Raw genomic sequence first — 16,064 nt, 5'->3', positions numbered from 1 at the left:
TCTGTTCTAGTTCTGTTCTAGTTCTGTTCTAGTTCTGTTATAGTTCTGTTATAGTTCTGTTCTAGTTCTGTTCTAGTTCTGTTATAGTTCTGTTCTAGTTCTGTTCTAGTTCTGTTCTAGTTCTGTACTAGTTCTGTTCTAGTTCTGTACTAGTTTCTGTTCTAGTTCTGTCTAGTTCTGTTCTAGTTCTGTTCTAGTTCTGTTCCTAGTTCTGTTCTAGTTCTAGTTCTGTTCTGGTTCTATTCTGGTTCTGTTCTAGTTCTGTTCTAGTTCTTTTATAGTTCTGTTCTAGTTCTGTTTTAGTTCTGTTTAGTCTGTTTTAGTTCTGTTCTAGTTCTGTTCTAGTTCTGTTCTATTTCTGTTTTAGTTCTGTCTTGTTCTGTTCTAGTTCTGTTCTGTTCTACCTCTGTTCTAGTTCTGTTCTTGTTCTGTTCTAGTTCTGTTCTGTTCTACCTCTGTTTTAGTACTGTTCTGGTTCTGTTCTAGTTCTGTTCTGTTCTACCTCTGTACTAGTACTGTTCTAGTTCTGTTCTGTTCAACCTCTTTTCTACTACTGTTCTAGTTCTGTTCTAGTTCCGTTCTGTTCTACCTCTGTTCCAGTTCTGTTCCAGTTCTCTTCTTGTTCTGTTCTGTTCTAGTTCTGTTCTGTTCTACCTCTGTTCTAGTACTGTTCTACTTCAGTTTTAGTTCTGTTCTTATTCGTTTTCTAGTTAAGTAGTGTATCTGCAATTCGTATTGGTCTTTACACCAACTATAATTATTTTGTCGAATATTTTTTTTATTATAATATTGCGTTACGAATACTAATAAGTCAAGGAAACGTTTATTTACCTTATGCAGACAATGGGAATAACAAAAGGTGTTTTCCTGTCGTTTGCTATTTTTGTAATTGTTTTTGTTTATTTGGAATACTCCTCCGCAGCACACACAAACTTTCCTTAAACGTCTAATTGTTTAAGTTGTTGTTTTTTTCCTAAAAATTCAAAATAATATTAATTAAATATATTTAATCAATTGTTAATTTTACCCAATCAACCCTTTCATTAAACATTTATTTCGTTATCGAATTCATGTCTCCTTTTCTATTGTTTTCTTTTCTTCAATTACAGGTCAGTACAATTAATTCAAAAGTCTATCATACTGCTACATTTTTGGGTCTTTTGCCAGCGCAAATGATTAATGTTTATTTGGGCTCGACTTTAAGGTCAATGCATGAAGTCCTTAATAATCATGGGACTGCGGTGACGGGTTATATTAGCTTTGGTGTTGAGGTAAGTGTTGTATTTTTTTTTTTTAGTGACTAATATTACTAATTACACAACATAATAATATTGTTAAATAATTAATTAAGTTGTCTGTAGTTAGTTTTTTTTTTTGTACATTAATTATTTCAAATGTATTGAAATGGAAAAATAACAAGTACAAAAATTAAGTACTCAATTTAGCGCGCACATGTGTCATATATTTAACAATGGGGAAAAAACATAGTAATATTTTTTCTTCTTTTTATTTAGCAAACAATAAAAAACATTGTTAGTCTATCTATGAATAAACACAAATGTTTCAATTATACACTCATACGTACATTAAACACATAATGTTGTGATAAGTAAATGATATTTGTTTGATTTTTTATTAACAAATTTATTTTTTTCTATAATGAGGGATTTTTTTGGGTACTTAAATTCCAAATAAGTACTTTTTTCATATAATTTTTTACCCAGCCTAAAAGTATGTTTACAATTTGTAGTTGCAGATCAGTGATGCCGGTTGATATTTTATGAAGAACAACTAATTTTAGTTCTAGATCTGTTCTAGTTCAGTTATAGTTCAGTTCTAGTTCAGTTCTAGTTCAGTTCTAGTTCAGTTCTAGTTCAGTTCTAGTTCAGTTCTAGTTCAGTTCTAGTTCAGTTCTAGTTCAGTTCTAGTTCAGTTCTAGTTCAGTTCTAGTTCAGTTCTAGTTCAGTTCTAGTTCAGTTCTAGTTCTAGTTCTGATCTAGTTCAGTTCTAGTTCTGTTCTAGTTCAGTTCTAGTTCAGTTCTAGTTCAGTTCTAGTTCAGTTCTAGTTCAGTTCTAGTTCAGTTCTAGTTCAGTTCTAGTTCAGTTCTAGTTCAGTTCTAGTTCAGTTCTAGTTCAGTTATAGTCTAGTCTATAGTCTAGTCTATAGTCTAGTAGTCTATAGTCTAGTCTATAGTCTAGTCTATAGTCTAGTCTATAGTCTAGTCTATAGTCTAGTCTATAGTCTAGTCTATAGTCTAGTCTATAGTCTAGTCTATAGTCTAGTCTATAGTCTAGTCTATAGTCTAGTCTATAGTCTAGTCTATAGTCTAGTCTATAGTCTAGTCTATAGTCTAGTCTATAGTCTAGTCTATAGTCTAGTCTATAGTCTAGTCTATAGTCTAGTCTATAGTCTAGTCTAGTCTATAGTCTAGTCTATAGTCTAGTCTATAGTCTAGTCTATAGTCTAGTCTATAGTCTAGTCTATAGTCTAGTCTATAGTCTAGTCTATAGTCTAGTCTTTAGTCTAGTCTATAGTCTAGTCTATAGTCTAGTCTATAGTCTAGTCTATAGTCTAGTCTATAGTCTAGTCTATAGTCTAGTCTATAGTCTAGTCTATAGTCTAGTCTATAGTCTAGTCTATAGTCTAGTCTATAGTCTAGTCTATAGTCTAGTCTATAGTCTTCATAGTCTAGTCTATAGTCTAGTCTATAGTCTAGTCTATAGTCTAGTCTATAGTCTGTAGTCTATAGTCTAGTCTATAGTCTAGTCTATAGTCTAGTCTATAGTCTAGTCTATAGTCTAGTCTATAGTCTAGTCTATAGTCTAGTCTATAGTCTAGTCTATAGTCTAGTCTATAGTCTAGTCTATAGTCTAGTCTTAGTCTAGTCTATAGTCTAGGTCTATAGTCTAGTTAGTCTATAGTCTAGTCTATAGTCTAGTCTATAGTCTAGTCTATAGTCTAGTCTATAGTCAGTATAGTCTAGTCTATAGTCTAGTCTATAGTTCTAGTCTATAGTCTAGTCTATAGTCTAGGCCTATAGTCCTAGTCTATAGTCTAGTTCTAAGTCTAGTCTATAGTCTAGTCTATAGTCTAGTCTATAGTCTAGTCTATAGTCTAGTCTATAGTCTAGTCATAGTCTAGTCTATAGTCTAGTCTATAGTCTAGTCTATAGTCTAGTCTATAGTCTAGTCTATAGTCTAGCCTATAGTCTAGTCTATAGTCTAGTCTAGTCTATAGTCTAGTCTATAGTCTAGTCTATAGTCTAGTCTATAGTCTAGTCTATAGTCTAGCCTATAGTCTAGTCTATAGTCTAGTCTATAGTCTAGTCTATAGTCTAGTCTATAGTCTAGTCTATAGTCTAGCCTATAGTCTAGTCTATAGTCTAGTCTAGTCTATAGTCTAGTCTATAGTCTAGTCTATAGTCTAGTCTATAGTCTAGTCTATAGTCTAGCCTATAGTCTAGTCTATAGTCTAGTCTATAGTCTAGTCTATAGTCTAGTCTATAGTCTAGTCTATAGTCTAGTCTATAGTCTAGTCTATAGTCTAGTCTATAGTCTAGTCTATAGTCTAGTCTATAGTCTAGCCTATAGTCTAGTCTATAGTGTAGTCTAGTCTATAGTCTAGTCTATAGTCTAGTCTATATCTAGTCTATAGTCTAGTCTATAGTCTAGTCTATAGTCTAGTCTATAGTCTAGTCTATAGTCTAGTCTATAGTCTAGTCTATAGTCTAGTCTATAGTCTAGCCTAGTCTAGTCTATAGTCCTAGTCTATAGTCTAGTCTATAGTCTAGTCTATAGTCTAGTCTATAGTCTAGTCTATAGTCTAGCCTATAGTCTAGTCTATAGTCTAGTCTATAGTCTAGTCTATAGTCTAGTCTAAGTCTAGTCTATAGTCTAGTCTATAGTCTAGTCTATAGTCTAGTCTATAGTCTAGTCTATAGTTAGTCTATAGTCTAGTCTATAGTCTAGTCTATAGTCTAGTCTATAGTCTAGTCTATTGCCTATTCTACATTCTAGTCTATAGTCTATGTTCAGATTAAAAATCTAGACTATACTTCAGCATAAACGTCACTGTAGAGTAGTTTTCAAGTCGCCTTTGCTCGTTTTTTCGTTTCTGCGTTATTTTCCATTCCTCCCTAATATATGCTTTAATATTTAATTTTAATTTGTAATTTTTCCATTGTAACAAAGAATAATAAGAAATTGGGGCTTGTCAGTTGGTACGTAAAGGAGTTGTCATTCGGTACCTAACTCTAAGTATGTATTGGTAGAATTTTTGTATTAGTATTGGAGCTCCAACCACTTTCACCACACTTTCCAAACATACATACTTGCATAAAATCGTACATAAAAATTTTAGGAAAAATAAATAATATTTAAATTTCTACATTCGCAGATTTTTTTATTTCTTTTGCCCACATCTAATCAGTAAACATTTAATAAATATATTTTTCGGACTTAAAATCTCTTTTTTTGCAAAAAAATAAGTTTATTTTAAATAATTTTTTCATTTTTAATACCAAAATATACAACTTTGTTTTGTCAATTTTAATTTCAACACAAAAATTAATTGTCAAAAAAATTAAAAAAATATTTTTTTAGTTTGTGAAAAATAAAAATATTTCGGATTGTTAAATGCGATAAAATTGTGTAAAAAATTAAAAAATAGTTACGTGTTTGTGAAAAGACGTCGTTCAAGTCCTATTATCCCGGTATTTTCGCGAAAAAGTTTTGAAGTATTGTGAGAGAATTAAGTTCTCACAAGTGTGTTGAATTTACACAGAACTCGTCTGTGAAGAGAAGGAAATGTTATTGTTGTAAAACAATGTCATAGTCCAACTTCTTATTATTCTTTGCATTGTAACTTGGATTTATCCTCTGTATCAACAAATGTCAAATAAAATAATAATTTATTCAATTATTTTTTATTTTGTTTTCATTTTCTCCCTTGTAATTGCAGGTCATTTGTGGCGTTGCCTTGATGTTTTGGGTGGTACAAAAAGCTCGCAAAGAATTATCGGAAACTTTGCTTACTGACATAAGCAGCGATGGCAAATTAATCGATATACAAGTGTAGCAAGACTGTAGTAATTTAATTTTATTATTAAATTATAAATATTTATAAAATGATACTAAACTAAAAACAAAAAGATATGAAACGAAAACATATATTTTTTATTAATAACTTTTTTTTTTAATATGAAAGTTTTTTTTAAGAGCATTTATTTAAAGAAAATAAAATTTGTTTATTTTAAAAAGGCTTTCAAAATAAACCAAATAAAAAGAAAATGATAACACTTTATAAATAAATTAAGTTATTTAATGAATTATGCAAATAAACATAATGTATATAATTTATTTAAATAACAAATTTAATTATTATTTAATACTTTTAACATTTATTTTTAATGTTAATTGAGTGATTAGTTTTATTGTGAAAAAGAAAAAATAAAATAATTGTTAACAATATTTTTCTAGATTTTAAAAGAAAAATATTTGTGTTGGTTTTTTGTTAAGTTATTTTGGCATTTATTTTTGTTTATAACATAATGTTAGAAAATTTTTTTAAATTCTAAATCTGTTAATTTCTATTCCAATTTATTTTGTTACTAAAAACAGTGTAAAAAAGCTCATAATGTCTAAAATCCCAATTAGAAAACAAAAAAATATACAAGAAAAACAATTTAAAACAAAAAACTGCTGTGCCTCTTTAACACACACACACACACATACATTCTTACACTCAAAAAAAAAAATGAATAACTAAACAAGAATATCCTTAAATCTAAAAAATTATATATAAAACTAAGAAATCTATATAGCTTTTTATTTTCTGATCTAAGCTTAACTTTTTAATATAAAAAAATTGTATAATAAACAGAGTATATACTATATATTTAATGTAATGATTTGATGAAAATCTTTGTTTTTATTTCAAATCATATTGTCGCCAATTTCGTGGTGCTTTCAAATAATGTTTACTGAATAAGGTATCCAAGATATTGATGGTAAAGTCCACATCGGTTTTGGTGACACACAGGGGAGGTTTTAAACACATAACCTAGAGGAGAAAATGTTCCATTAAGAATATGTTTACATTAAAAACATTAACAAGAAATGGAATTGTAGCAGATATTTATCTTAACTGAACGTCTGTTAATCGATCAACTAGATTCTATAACCTATTAAAAACTAGACTATTGAGTTGACTACATTCTAGTCTATAAACTAATCTATGGACTATAATGTATACAAGACCATAGACTACACTGGACTATAGACTAGACTTTAGGCTAGAGTATAGACTAAATAATAGATTATAACGTAGACTAGATTATAGCCCTAGTTCAATTCTAGAATAGTTTTAGTTAAGTACTAGTTAAGTTCAAGTTCAGTTTTAGTTCAGTTCTAGTTCAGTTCTAGTTCAGTTCTAGTTCAGTTCTAGTTCAGTTCTAGTTCAGTTCTAGTTCAGTTCTAGTTCAGTTCTAGTTCAGTTCTAGTTCAGTTCTAGTTTAGTTCTAGTTCAGTTCTAGTTTAGTTCTAGTTCAGTTCTAGTTCAGTTCTAGTTCAGTTCTAGTTCAGTTCTAGTTCAGTTCTAGTTCAGTTCTAGTTCAGTTCTAGTTCAGTTCTAGTTCAGTTCTAGTTCAGTTCTAGTTCAGTTTTAGTTCAGTTCTAGTTCAGTTTTAGTTCAGTTCTAGTTTAGTTCTAGTTCATTACTAGTTCAATCCTAGTTAGTTCAGTTCTGGTTTAGGTTTAGAACTAGACTATAGATTAGATCTTATATTAAAAAATAAACTAGACTATGTTTTCTACTATAAACTATACGAATAATATAAAACTTGATTAATATTTTAAGCAAGGTTGGCAACCTTCAAGTCAATTTGTTCAATATCTTTGACATTAACTTGAAATCACAATGAACATCCCTGAGTTAGTGTAAAAAGTACTAATTTTACAACTATGCAAGAAAACAAATAAATACGAAAATTTCAAAACAATAAAAAACCATCGACAAACAAAACGGTCAGTGATAAAAACCATAATACAAATTAATTAAAATTGTTTTAGAAAATAATAAAAGTGATTATTAGAAGCATAATAAATTAAATGTTACGCAAAAGAACATTCAAGTGTCAAAAAACAGCGGTCTGAACAGGTAAGTTTTCATTTCGATATATGTGTATACACTAAAGTTAAAATTATTTATTTAAACAAATTTCATAACTTAAAAACTAGAAAATATAGTAAAAGAAATATTTAGCTAAAATAAAATATATAAATGCAATAAGTACAAAATCTTAAAATGAAAGATTCGCAGATTTCTTAAATTTTAGTTAGAAATTACGGAAACCTTCTACTTAAATTAAGCACCATTTAAACTCTAAACTATTTAAGCCAATGTTTCATCATAACCAATTATTAAAAATCTATCAAGCGCTTTTAATTTTCATATTTCTTCATAAATTCCGTAATAGCTCTAGATAGAACATCCACTGCAAATTTAACATCCGTTTTAGTAATACACATGGGAGGTTTAATGCGTAAGGTCTGGAAAGAAATATATATACATATGAGGGAATAAGTAGGAATAAAGGGATTGACACAAAGGGGACATAAACATAAAATGGATATAGAAAAAGGAAAAATTGCAAACAGCAGGGTCTTAACAATAAGCCAAAGAAAAAAAAACTGACACCCAAATTTAAGTCATAATTTAAGGGAAAACAATTCTAATAAAAATGGTAAAAAATACTTACATTGCCATTTAGACCACCTCTTCCAAACAACACCCCCATATCTTTGCATAACTCCCAAATCTCTAAAACATGAGGCACACTTAGTGGAGTCTTAGTCTCACGATCTGTTACCATTTCTACGCCTATCATAAGACCCTTGCCTCTGACATCACCTATGATTTCATAACGTTCTTTAAGATCAGCTAGGCACTTAAGGAAATAAGTGCCCACTTCTAAGGAATTCTTTTGTAGCTGCTCCTCTTCAATAACATCCAAAACAGAAATGCCTACAGCACTGGCCATGGGATTGCCACCATATGTATTGAAATGTAAAGCCATGCCCAAGGATTTGGCTATTTCGGGGGTGGTAACAACAGCTGCCATAGGAAAACCATTGCCAATACCTTTTTGGAATAAATAATAATAAGAAATTTGTGTGCTATTTTAAAACATATTTCTTCTATACCTTTAGCCATTGTTACTATATCTGGTATTATGCCATGACCCTCAAAGCCCCAGAAATGTTCGCCGGTACGTCCAAATCCGGTTTGTACTTCATCGGATATAAACAAACCACCATTAGCTCTCACCAATTCTGCTGCCTTCTTAATATAACCCTTGGGGAATTGTACTGTACCCCCTACACCCTGTATTGACTCGGCAAACATAGCCGCCACTTTACCTCTAGGCAAAGAATATTTAAATGTTTGTTCCAATTCTTTATAATACAAATCGCTAGCCTTGCAACCACCCTCCAAAGTGCAATCACAATTTCTATCGGTTTGTATGGGAGAGTCACGACAATTCGCACCGCCCCATATACCCTGATAGGGATCTGGATTCATAACATGATGTATACCATTCGAAATACCCGGCAAAGGGAAACGCCAAGTGGAATGGGCAGTCAAACCCATGGTATAAGGAGACATGCCGTGATAGCAATTACGTAAGGTAAGTATGTCCTGATTGCCAGTATGAAGACGAGCCATTAACATGGCCATATCATTGGCCTCTGATCCAGAGTTGACAAAACAGACGGCCTTTAAATCACCGGGGAATTTGGCTGTTAAGCGGGCCGCATATTCATGGATTTTGGGGTGCAGATAAATGTTGGTGGTGTGCCAGAGATTTTTAATTTGCGCCTCCAAAGCTTTGTTCACTTTACTGGAAAAGAAATATTGACAATGATGACTATTAGTATACCATCCAAACTAGACAATAGTTTAGAATTTAGTCCAAACTATATACTACACTGTAGACTGGTCTGTAGACTAGAATAAACTATCGGCTAGACCATAGACTAGACTATATAGACTAGACTATAGACTAGACTATAGACTAGACTATAGACTAGACTAGACTAGACTATAGACTAGACTATAGACTAGACTATAGACTAGACTATAGACTAGACTATAGACTAGACTATAGACTAGACTATAGACTAGACTATAGACTAGACTATAGACTAGACTATAGACTAGACTATAGACTAGACTATAGACTAGAATAGACTAGACTATAGACTAGACTATAGGACTAGATACTATAGACTAGACTATAGACTAGACTATAGACTAGACTATAGACTAGACTATAGACTAGACTATAGACTAGACTATAGACTAGATAGACTAGACTATAGACTAGACTATAGACTAGACTATAGACTAGACTATAGACTAGACTATAGACTAGACTATAGACTAGACTATAGACTAGGACTATAGACTAGACTATAGACTAGACTATAGACTAGACTATAGACTAGACTATAGACTAGACTATAGACTAGACTATTAGACTAGACTATAGACTAGACTATAGAATAGACTAGACTATAGACTAGACTATAGACTAGACTATAGACTAGACTATAGACTAGACTATAGACTAGACTATAGACTAGACTATAGACTAGACTATAGACTAGACTATAGACTAGACTATAGACTAGACTATAGACTATACTATAGACTAGACTATAGACTAGACTATAGACTAGACTATAGACTAGACTATAGACTAGACTATAGACTAGACTATAGACTAGACTATAGACTAGACTAGACTATAGACTAGACTATAGACTAGACTATAGACTAGACTAGACTAGACTATAGACTAGACTATAGACTAGACTATAGACTAGACTATAGACTAGACTAGACTATAGACTAGAGACTATAGACTAGACTATAGACTAGACTATAGACTAGACTATAGACTAGACTATAGACTAGACTATAGACTAGACTATAGACTAGACTATAGACTAGACTATAGACTAGACTAGACTAGACTATAGGACTATAGACTAGACTATAGACTAGACTATAGACTAGACTAGACTAGACTATAGACTAGACTATAGACTAGACTATAGACTAGAGTATAGACTAGACTATAGTCTAGACTTATATTACAATCCAGCTTAAAATTTCTTTGCTATTTAAAACAAACTGAAATGTCCATTCATATTCTACTTACGGATGACAATGTCCCACCGAAACGGTAACAATACCACCAAACATATCCAAATAACGGGTACCATCATGATCGAACAGCCATTGCATGTGGCCACTATGTATTAGCAGAGGTTTCTTGTAGTAAGTCTGAATATTGGGTGTCAGATGATTTTTACGCAGTTCTTGAATATTTTCATAACTGGGTCCCATATACTGGGGTGGCTGATAATCACAATCAGGCATTTCGTTTTGTATCAAAGGCATGCTAGCCGTTGCGGCCTTGGAATGTAAAGTTGAGGTGCATCGTGCTAAGCGAGTGGAGTGGACTGGAAAAGAAAAGGAGATTGGAGTTTTATAAAAGTCACAATTTAACTTAAAGTCCAATCAGAAATTTCAAAAAAAGTTACAAATCTTATTAATGTTACCGTAAGATAAGGGTTCTGAACTTTAAAAGTAAAAGTTTAATGATTTGGTCTATTATTATATGGACTTGCTTAATTTGGCCTTGTTTTAAGTATTTGAATAAAGAACGCATATTAATCGCGTGATTTATAAAATAAATAACAATCGGAATTCAAAGCAATATTAAGACCCCTAGATTGTTTGCACCCCATCAAACGAAAATCTAGACAAATAAGCAATTATTGCTTTGATTTTGAGTTATCATTTACTAATTATAGACATTTTATTAGCAATTGATTAGAAATTAATTAATAAGCGATAATATAGGAATGAATTGGTTATTAGGAAAAGTAGGGGCATAGTTTACCCATTATCCTCTAACCAAGCCTTCTTTTTTATTGTTTACTTATTTTTACAGTTTTTTTACGCATTTTTTCTAAATCAATCTTATCTTTTTGTAAACAAATTATTTTATTAATAATTTAATCAACAAATAATTTGCGCTCGCGCCATATTTTTTTGTTTGAACAAACGTCATTTAATATTATTTTCATTATAATAATTCATTTATTATCTTTATGGTCTTTATAAAAAAATTTCTTATCATTTTTATTTACTAAATTAAATTAGTTTCAATCTACAAGTGACCCATTTAGAACAGATCAATTGCAACAATAACAAAACGATTTAAGTGTTGAACATCTGAGGTACAGGGGGGGGGCATCACTGATAATAACGGGTGTTTGAACCTTATCTTTGGGTATAGGTATCGTTGTAGACTTGCTCTCACTCTTATGCAATTAACCATGAACTTGTTTTTGCTATTTCAAGTTTAGATAAAATAAATTTCTTTGGGGGCCAAGAAAAAAAATTACGCAGAGAAATTTTTGATAATACAGTTGAGAAGAAAGAAATAGTTAGTACCTATTACCTTTACTTTATAATTTTATTATTTTATTAACTTTATTACAGTTCATTCAACTTTTGGATTTCCTTTACTTTTCTGCACTTTTAATTCAATATTCCAACTTTCAATACAAATACTGCGCACAACTGTGTTTTTATAGGTTAAGTAAATTCACTTTCACTGTCTGGAGCATTAAATGTGTATTTTAATACTTTTCCTATTTTATGCTAATTAAAACAATAATTAAAATTTTCCTATAGGCTTTAATTAAAAATAATTTATTCTATTGTTTATTTGAAAATTTTCTTAAACGTTGACGTTTGCTAGTAATTTTAATTTTTTATTGAGAATGACAAAATTGGAGAGGGAATGAGTGAGAGAGTATGTATGCAAATTTATTTTGTTTACATTTTTTTTAAACAAAACAATAAACAATGCGACGCCATAGTTAACTACTGATAAATATCAATTAAACAAGCTTACCGAAGTGGGCAACAAGGGGGCATGGCTGAAAATTAAAAAAAAAAATTAACTGAAACAATCTAAGAACGGGACTAGAACAGAACTAGAACAGAACTAGAACAGAACTAGAACAGAACTAGAACAGAACTCTAACAGAACTAGAATAGAACTAGAATAGAACTAGAACAGAACTAGAACAGAACTAGAACATAACTAGAACAGACTAGAACAGAACTAGAACAGAACTAGAACAGAACTAGAATAGAACTAGAATAGAACTAGAACAGAACTAGAACAGAACTAGAACATAACTAGAACAGACTAGAACAGAACTAGAACAGAACTAGAACAGAACTAGAACAGACTAGAACAGAACTAGAACAGACTAGAACAGAACTAGAACAGAACTAGAACAGAACTAGAACAGAACTAGAACAGAACTAGAACAGAACTAGAACAGAACTATAACAGAACTAGAACAGAACTAGAATAGAACTAGAATAGAACTAGAACAGAACTAGAACAGGGCATGGCTGAAAATTAAAAAAAAAATTAACTGAAACAATCTAAGAACGGGACTAGAACAGAACTAGAACAGAACTAGAACAGAACTAGAACAGAACTAGAACAGAACTAGAACAGAACTAGAATAGAACTAGAATAGAACTAGAACAGAACTAGAACAGAACTAGAACATAACTAGAACAGACTAGAACAGAACTAGAACAGAACTAGAATAGAACTAGAATAGAACTAGAACAGAACTAGAACAGAACTAGAACATAACTAGAACAGACTAGAACAGAACTAGAACAGAACTAGAACAGAACTAGAACAGAACTAGAACAGAACTAGAACAGAACTAGAACAGAACTAGAACAGAACTAGAACAGAACTAGAACAGAACTAGAACAGAACTAGAACAGAACTAGAACAGAACTAGAGCTGAACTAGAACAGAACTAGAACAGAACTAGAACTGAACAAGAACTGAACTAGAACTGAACAAGAACTGAACTAGAACTGAACTAGAACTGAACTAGAACAGAACTAGAACAGAACTAGAACAGAACTAGAACAGAACTAGAACAGAACTAGAACAGAACTAGAACAGAACTAGAACAGAACTAGAACAGAACTAGAACAGAACTAGAACAGAACTAGAACAGAACTAGAACAGAACTAGAACAGAACTAGAACAGAACTAGAACAGAACTAGAACAGTGAACTAGAACTGAACTAGAACTGAACTAGAACTGAACTAGAACAGAACTAGAACAGAACTAGAACAGAACTAGAACAGAACTAGAACAGAACTAGAACAGCACTAGAACAGAACTAGAACAGAACTAGAACAGAACTAGAACAGAACTAGAACAGAACTAGAACAGAACTAGAACAGAACTAGAACAGAACTAGAACAGAATTAGAACAGAACTAGAACAAAACTAGAAACAGAACTAGAACAGAACTAGAACAGAACTAGAACAGAACTAGAACAGAACTAGAACAGAACTAGAACTGAACTAGAACTGAACTAGAACTGAACTAGAACTGAAACTAGAACGGAACTAGAACAGAAACTAGAAACAGAACTAGAACAGAACTAGAAACAGAACTAGAACAGAACTAGAAACAGAACTAGAACAGAACTAGAACAGAACTAGAACAGAACTAGAACAGAACTAGAACAGAACTAGAACGAACTAGAACAGAACTAGAACAGAACTAGAACAGAACTAGAACAGAACTAGAACAGAACTAGAACAGAACTAGAACAGAACTAGAACAGAACTAGAACAGAACTAGAACAGAACTAGAACAGAACTCGAACAGAACTAGAACAGAACTAGAACAGAACTAGAACTAGAACAGAACTAGAATAGAACTAGAACAGAACTAGAACTGAACTAGAACTGAACAAGAACTGAACAAGAACTGAACTAGAACTGAACTAGAACTGAACTAGAACTGAACTAGAACTGAACTAGAACAGAACTAGAACTAGAACAGAACTAGAACAGAACTAGAACAGAACTAGAACAGAACTAGAACAGAACTAGAACAGACTAGAACAGAACTAGAACAGAACTAGAACAGAACTAGAACAGAACTAGAACAGAACTAGAACAGAACTAGAACAGAACTAGAACAGAACTAGAACAGAACTAGAACAGAACTAGAACAGAACTAGAATAGAACTAGAACAGAACTAGAACAGAACTAGAACAGAACTAGAACGGAACTAGAACAGAACTAGAACAGAACTAGAACAGAACTAGAACAGAACTAGAACAGAACTAGAACAGAACTAGAACAGAACTAGAACAGAACTAGAACAGAACTAGAACAGAACTAGAACAGAACTAGAACAGAACTAGAACAGAACTAGAACAGAACTAGAACAGAACTAGAACAGAACTAGAACAGAACTAGAACAGAACTAGAACAGAACTAGAACAGAACTTGAACAGAACTAGAACAGAACAGAACTAGAACATAACTAGAACAGAACTAGGACAGAACTAGAACAGAACTAGAACAGAACTAGAACAGAACTAGAACAGAAATAGAACAGAACTAGAACAGAACTAGAACAGAACTAGAACAGAACTAGAACAGAACTAGAACAGAACTAGAACAGAACTAGAACAGAACTAGAACAGAACTAGAACAGAACTAGAACAGAACTAGAACAGAACTAGAACGAAACTAAAACTACACTAGAATGGAACTGGAACTGAACTAAAATTGAACTAAAACTAAGTAACTACAACTCAACAAACTTTGGCCCGTATCATTTTGAATGTTGTTCCCCTCTTATATGATCTTTATGATGATTTTATTTAAATATGTAGGTATTTGCGCTTTATTTTAAATAAAAGTATTAAATTAACAAAAGAAACAAATTGTGTTGCCGGCATTTGAATTAAGTATTTTACACTTAAACACAATTTGAAATTAATAGTTGGTTTAATAGTAAACATTAGATTGAAAAATATCGTAGAATTTAAATAAAAACAACCAAATGAATAAAAATAATTTTTATATTAATAAACGTAGATTATGTTAGATTTAAATTTAAAGTTTAAACGTCATTTGTTAAACTGATCCCTTGCAAAATTTCTTATAAATTTAAGAAAATGTTTTACCTAAAATATTTCGGGACATCATTTTCTTAAGCAACAGGATTTTTACAAAAAATATATACTAAACTTCACTTTGACACTTTTAAAACTACACTCTCTTTCTTTAAATTATATTAAATTATAATATGTATATTGACTATTTCCTAGTCTTTCGTACAAAAACCAAACCGTTCCAAACCAACTCAACTACGCAACTAAACAGAAATTCCAATAGACATTTGGCACTAGAAGTAAACACAGTCTGCAATTAGGAAAACTGATACGATTACTACTAGTTTCGTTTGAAATAATTTAAATATCTCTTTATAATAACAAGTACTCTTTTTTGTACTAACTCTCACATTCCTGGTTCAATTGTACGTAAAGTGAACTTGAATTTGTAGTTGTGATATTTAGGAATAGAGAGATAGAGAGACACTAGTAGAGTAAGTGTTTTTGTTATTGGCTATAGGCAGATATGGGCGAATTTTATATACTCTACATAATAGGAAAGAATTTGAGTAAAATATCTATAGCCTAGTCTATAGTTTAGTTTATAGTGTAGTCTATAGTCTAGTCTATAATGTAGTCTATAGTCTAGTCTATAGTCTATCCTAGCCTAGTCTAGTCTATAGTCTAGTCTATAGTCTAGTCTATGGTCTAGTCTATAGTCTAGTCTATAGTCTAGTCTATAGTCTAGTCTATAGTCTAGTCTATAGTCTAGTCAAGTCTAGTCTATAGTCTAGTCTATAGTCTAGTCTATAGTCTAGTCTATAGTCTAGTCTATAGTCTAGTCTATAGTCTAGTCTATAGTCTAGTCTATCTAGTCTATAGTCTAGTCTATAGTCTAGTCTATAGTCTAGTCTATAGTCTAGTCTATAGTCTAGTCTATAGTCTAGTCTATAGTCTAGTCTATAGTCTAGTATAGTCTAGTCTATAGTCTAGTCTATAGTCTAGTCTAT

At 31.5% G+C, this 16,064-nt stretch overlaps 2 protein-coding genes across 3 annotated transcripts; one reads left to right on the top strand and one right to left on the bottom strand.

The window, feature by feature from the left end:
• The first annotated feature begins 1,108 nt into the window (after positions 1–1,108).
• Positions 1,109–5,236, top strand: LOC119612255 (protein maelstrom-like). Its single transcript, XM_037968016.1, has 2 exons — positions 1,109–1,271; positions 4,961–5,236. The coding sequence occupies exons 1-2, from the start codon at positions 1,173–1,175 to the stop codon at positions 5,075–5,077; spliced, it is 216 nt and encodes a 71-aa protein (XP_037823944.1). The 5' UTR covers positions 1,109–1,172; the 3' UTR covers positions 5,078–5,236.
• A 577-nt stretch (positions 5,237–5,813) lies between these two features.
• LOC119612252 (alanine--glyoxylate aminotransferase 2, mitochondrial) lies at positions 5,814–15,355 on the bottom strand. 2 transcript variants are annotated; one of them, XM_037968013.1, is made up of 5 exons: positions 15,127–15,148; positions 10,227–10,530; positions 8,203–8,900; positions 7,758–8,140; positions 5,814–6,061 (listed from the first exon to the last, which is right to left on the bottom strand). In XM_037968013.1, the coding sequence occupies exons 1-5, from the start codon at positions 15,146–15,148 to the stop codon at positions 5,930–5,932; spliced, it is 1,539 nt and encodes a 512-aa protein (XP_037823941.1). In that variant the 3' UTR covers positions 5,814–5,929. The 2 variants fall into 2 exon arrangements, with proteins under 2 accessions (XP_037823941.1, XP_037823942.1); XM_037968014.1 differs by lacking the exon at positions 5,814–6,061 and adding an exon at positions 7,164–7,548 and having other exon boundaries at positions 15,127–15,355.
• Between the last annotated feature and the right edge of the window lie 709 nt (positions 15,356–16,064).

Source organism: Lucilia sericata, unplaced genomic scaffold, assembly GCF_015586225.1.
Source record: "Lucilia sericata isolate MDLA Ls3-8-SP2 unplaced genomic scaffold, ASM1558622v1 Contig001639F_arrow, whole genome shotgun sequence".
NCBI lineage: Eukaryota > Metazoa > Arthropoda > Insecta > Diptera > Calliphoridae > Lucilia > Lucilia sericata.
The sequence above is the reverse complement of the archived record's forward strand: the minus strand, read 5'-3'. Positions and strand labels throughout refer to the sequence as shown.

What these genes read in the sequence shown, in the direction of transcription:
- LOC119612255 (XM_037968016.1), top strand. Translation starts at nt 1,173, where the DNA reads ATGATTAATGTTTATTTGGGCTCGACTTTAAGGTCAATGCATGAAGTC. An exon ending in ATATTAGCTTTGGTGTTGAG is followed by an intron (nt 1,272 to 4,960) that starts GTAAGTGTTGTA and finishes TTGTAATTGCAG; the next exon opens with GTCATTTGTGGCGTTGCCTT.
- LOC119612252 (XM_037968013.1), bottom strand. Translation starts at nt 15,148, where the DNA reads ATGATGTCCCGAAATATTTTAG. An exon ending in GATGTCCCGAAATATTTTAG is followed by an intron (nt 10,531 to 15,126) that starts GTAAAACATTTT and finishes TTTCTTTTCCAG; the next exon opens with TCCACTCCACTCGCTTAGCA. An exon ending in TCGGTGGGACATTGTCATCC is followed by an intron (nt 8,901 to 10,226) that starts GTAAGTAGAATA and finishes TTTCTTTTCCAG; the next exon opens with TAAAGTGAACAAAGCTTTGG.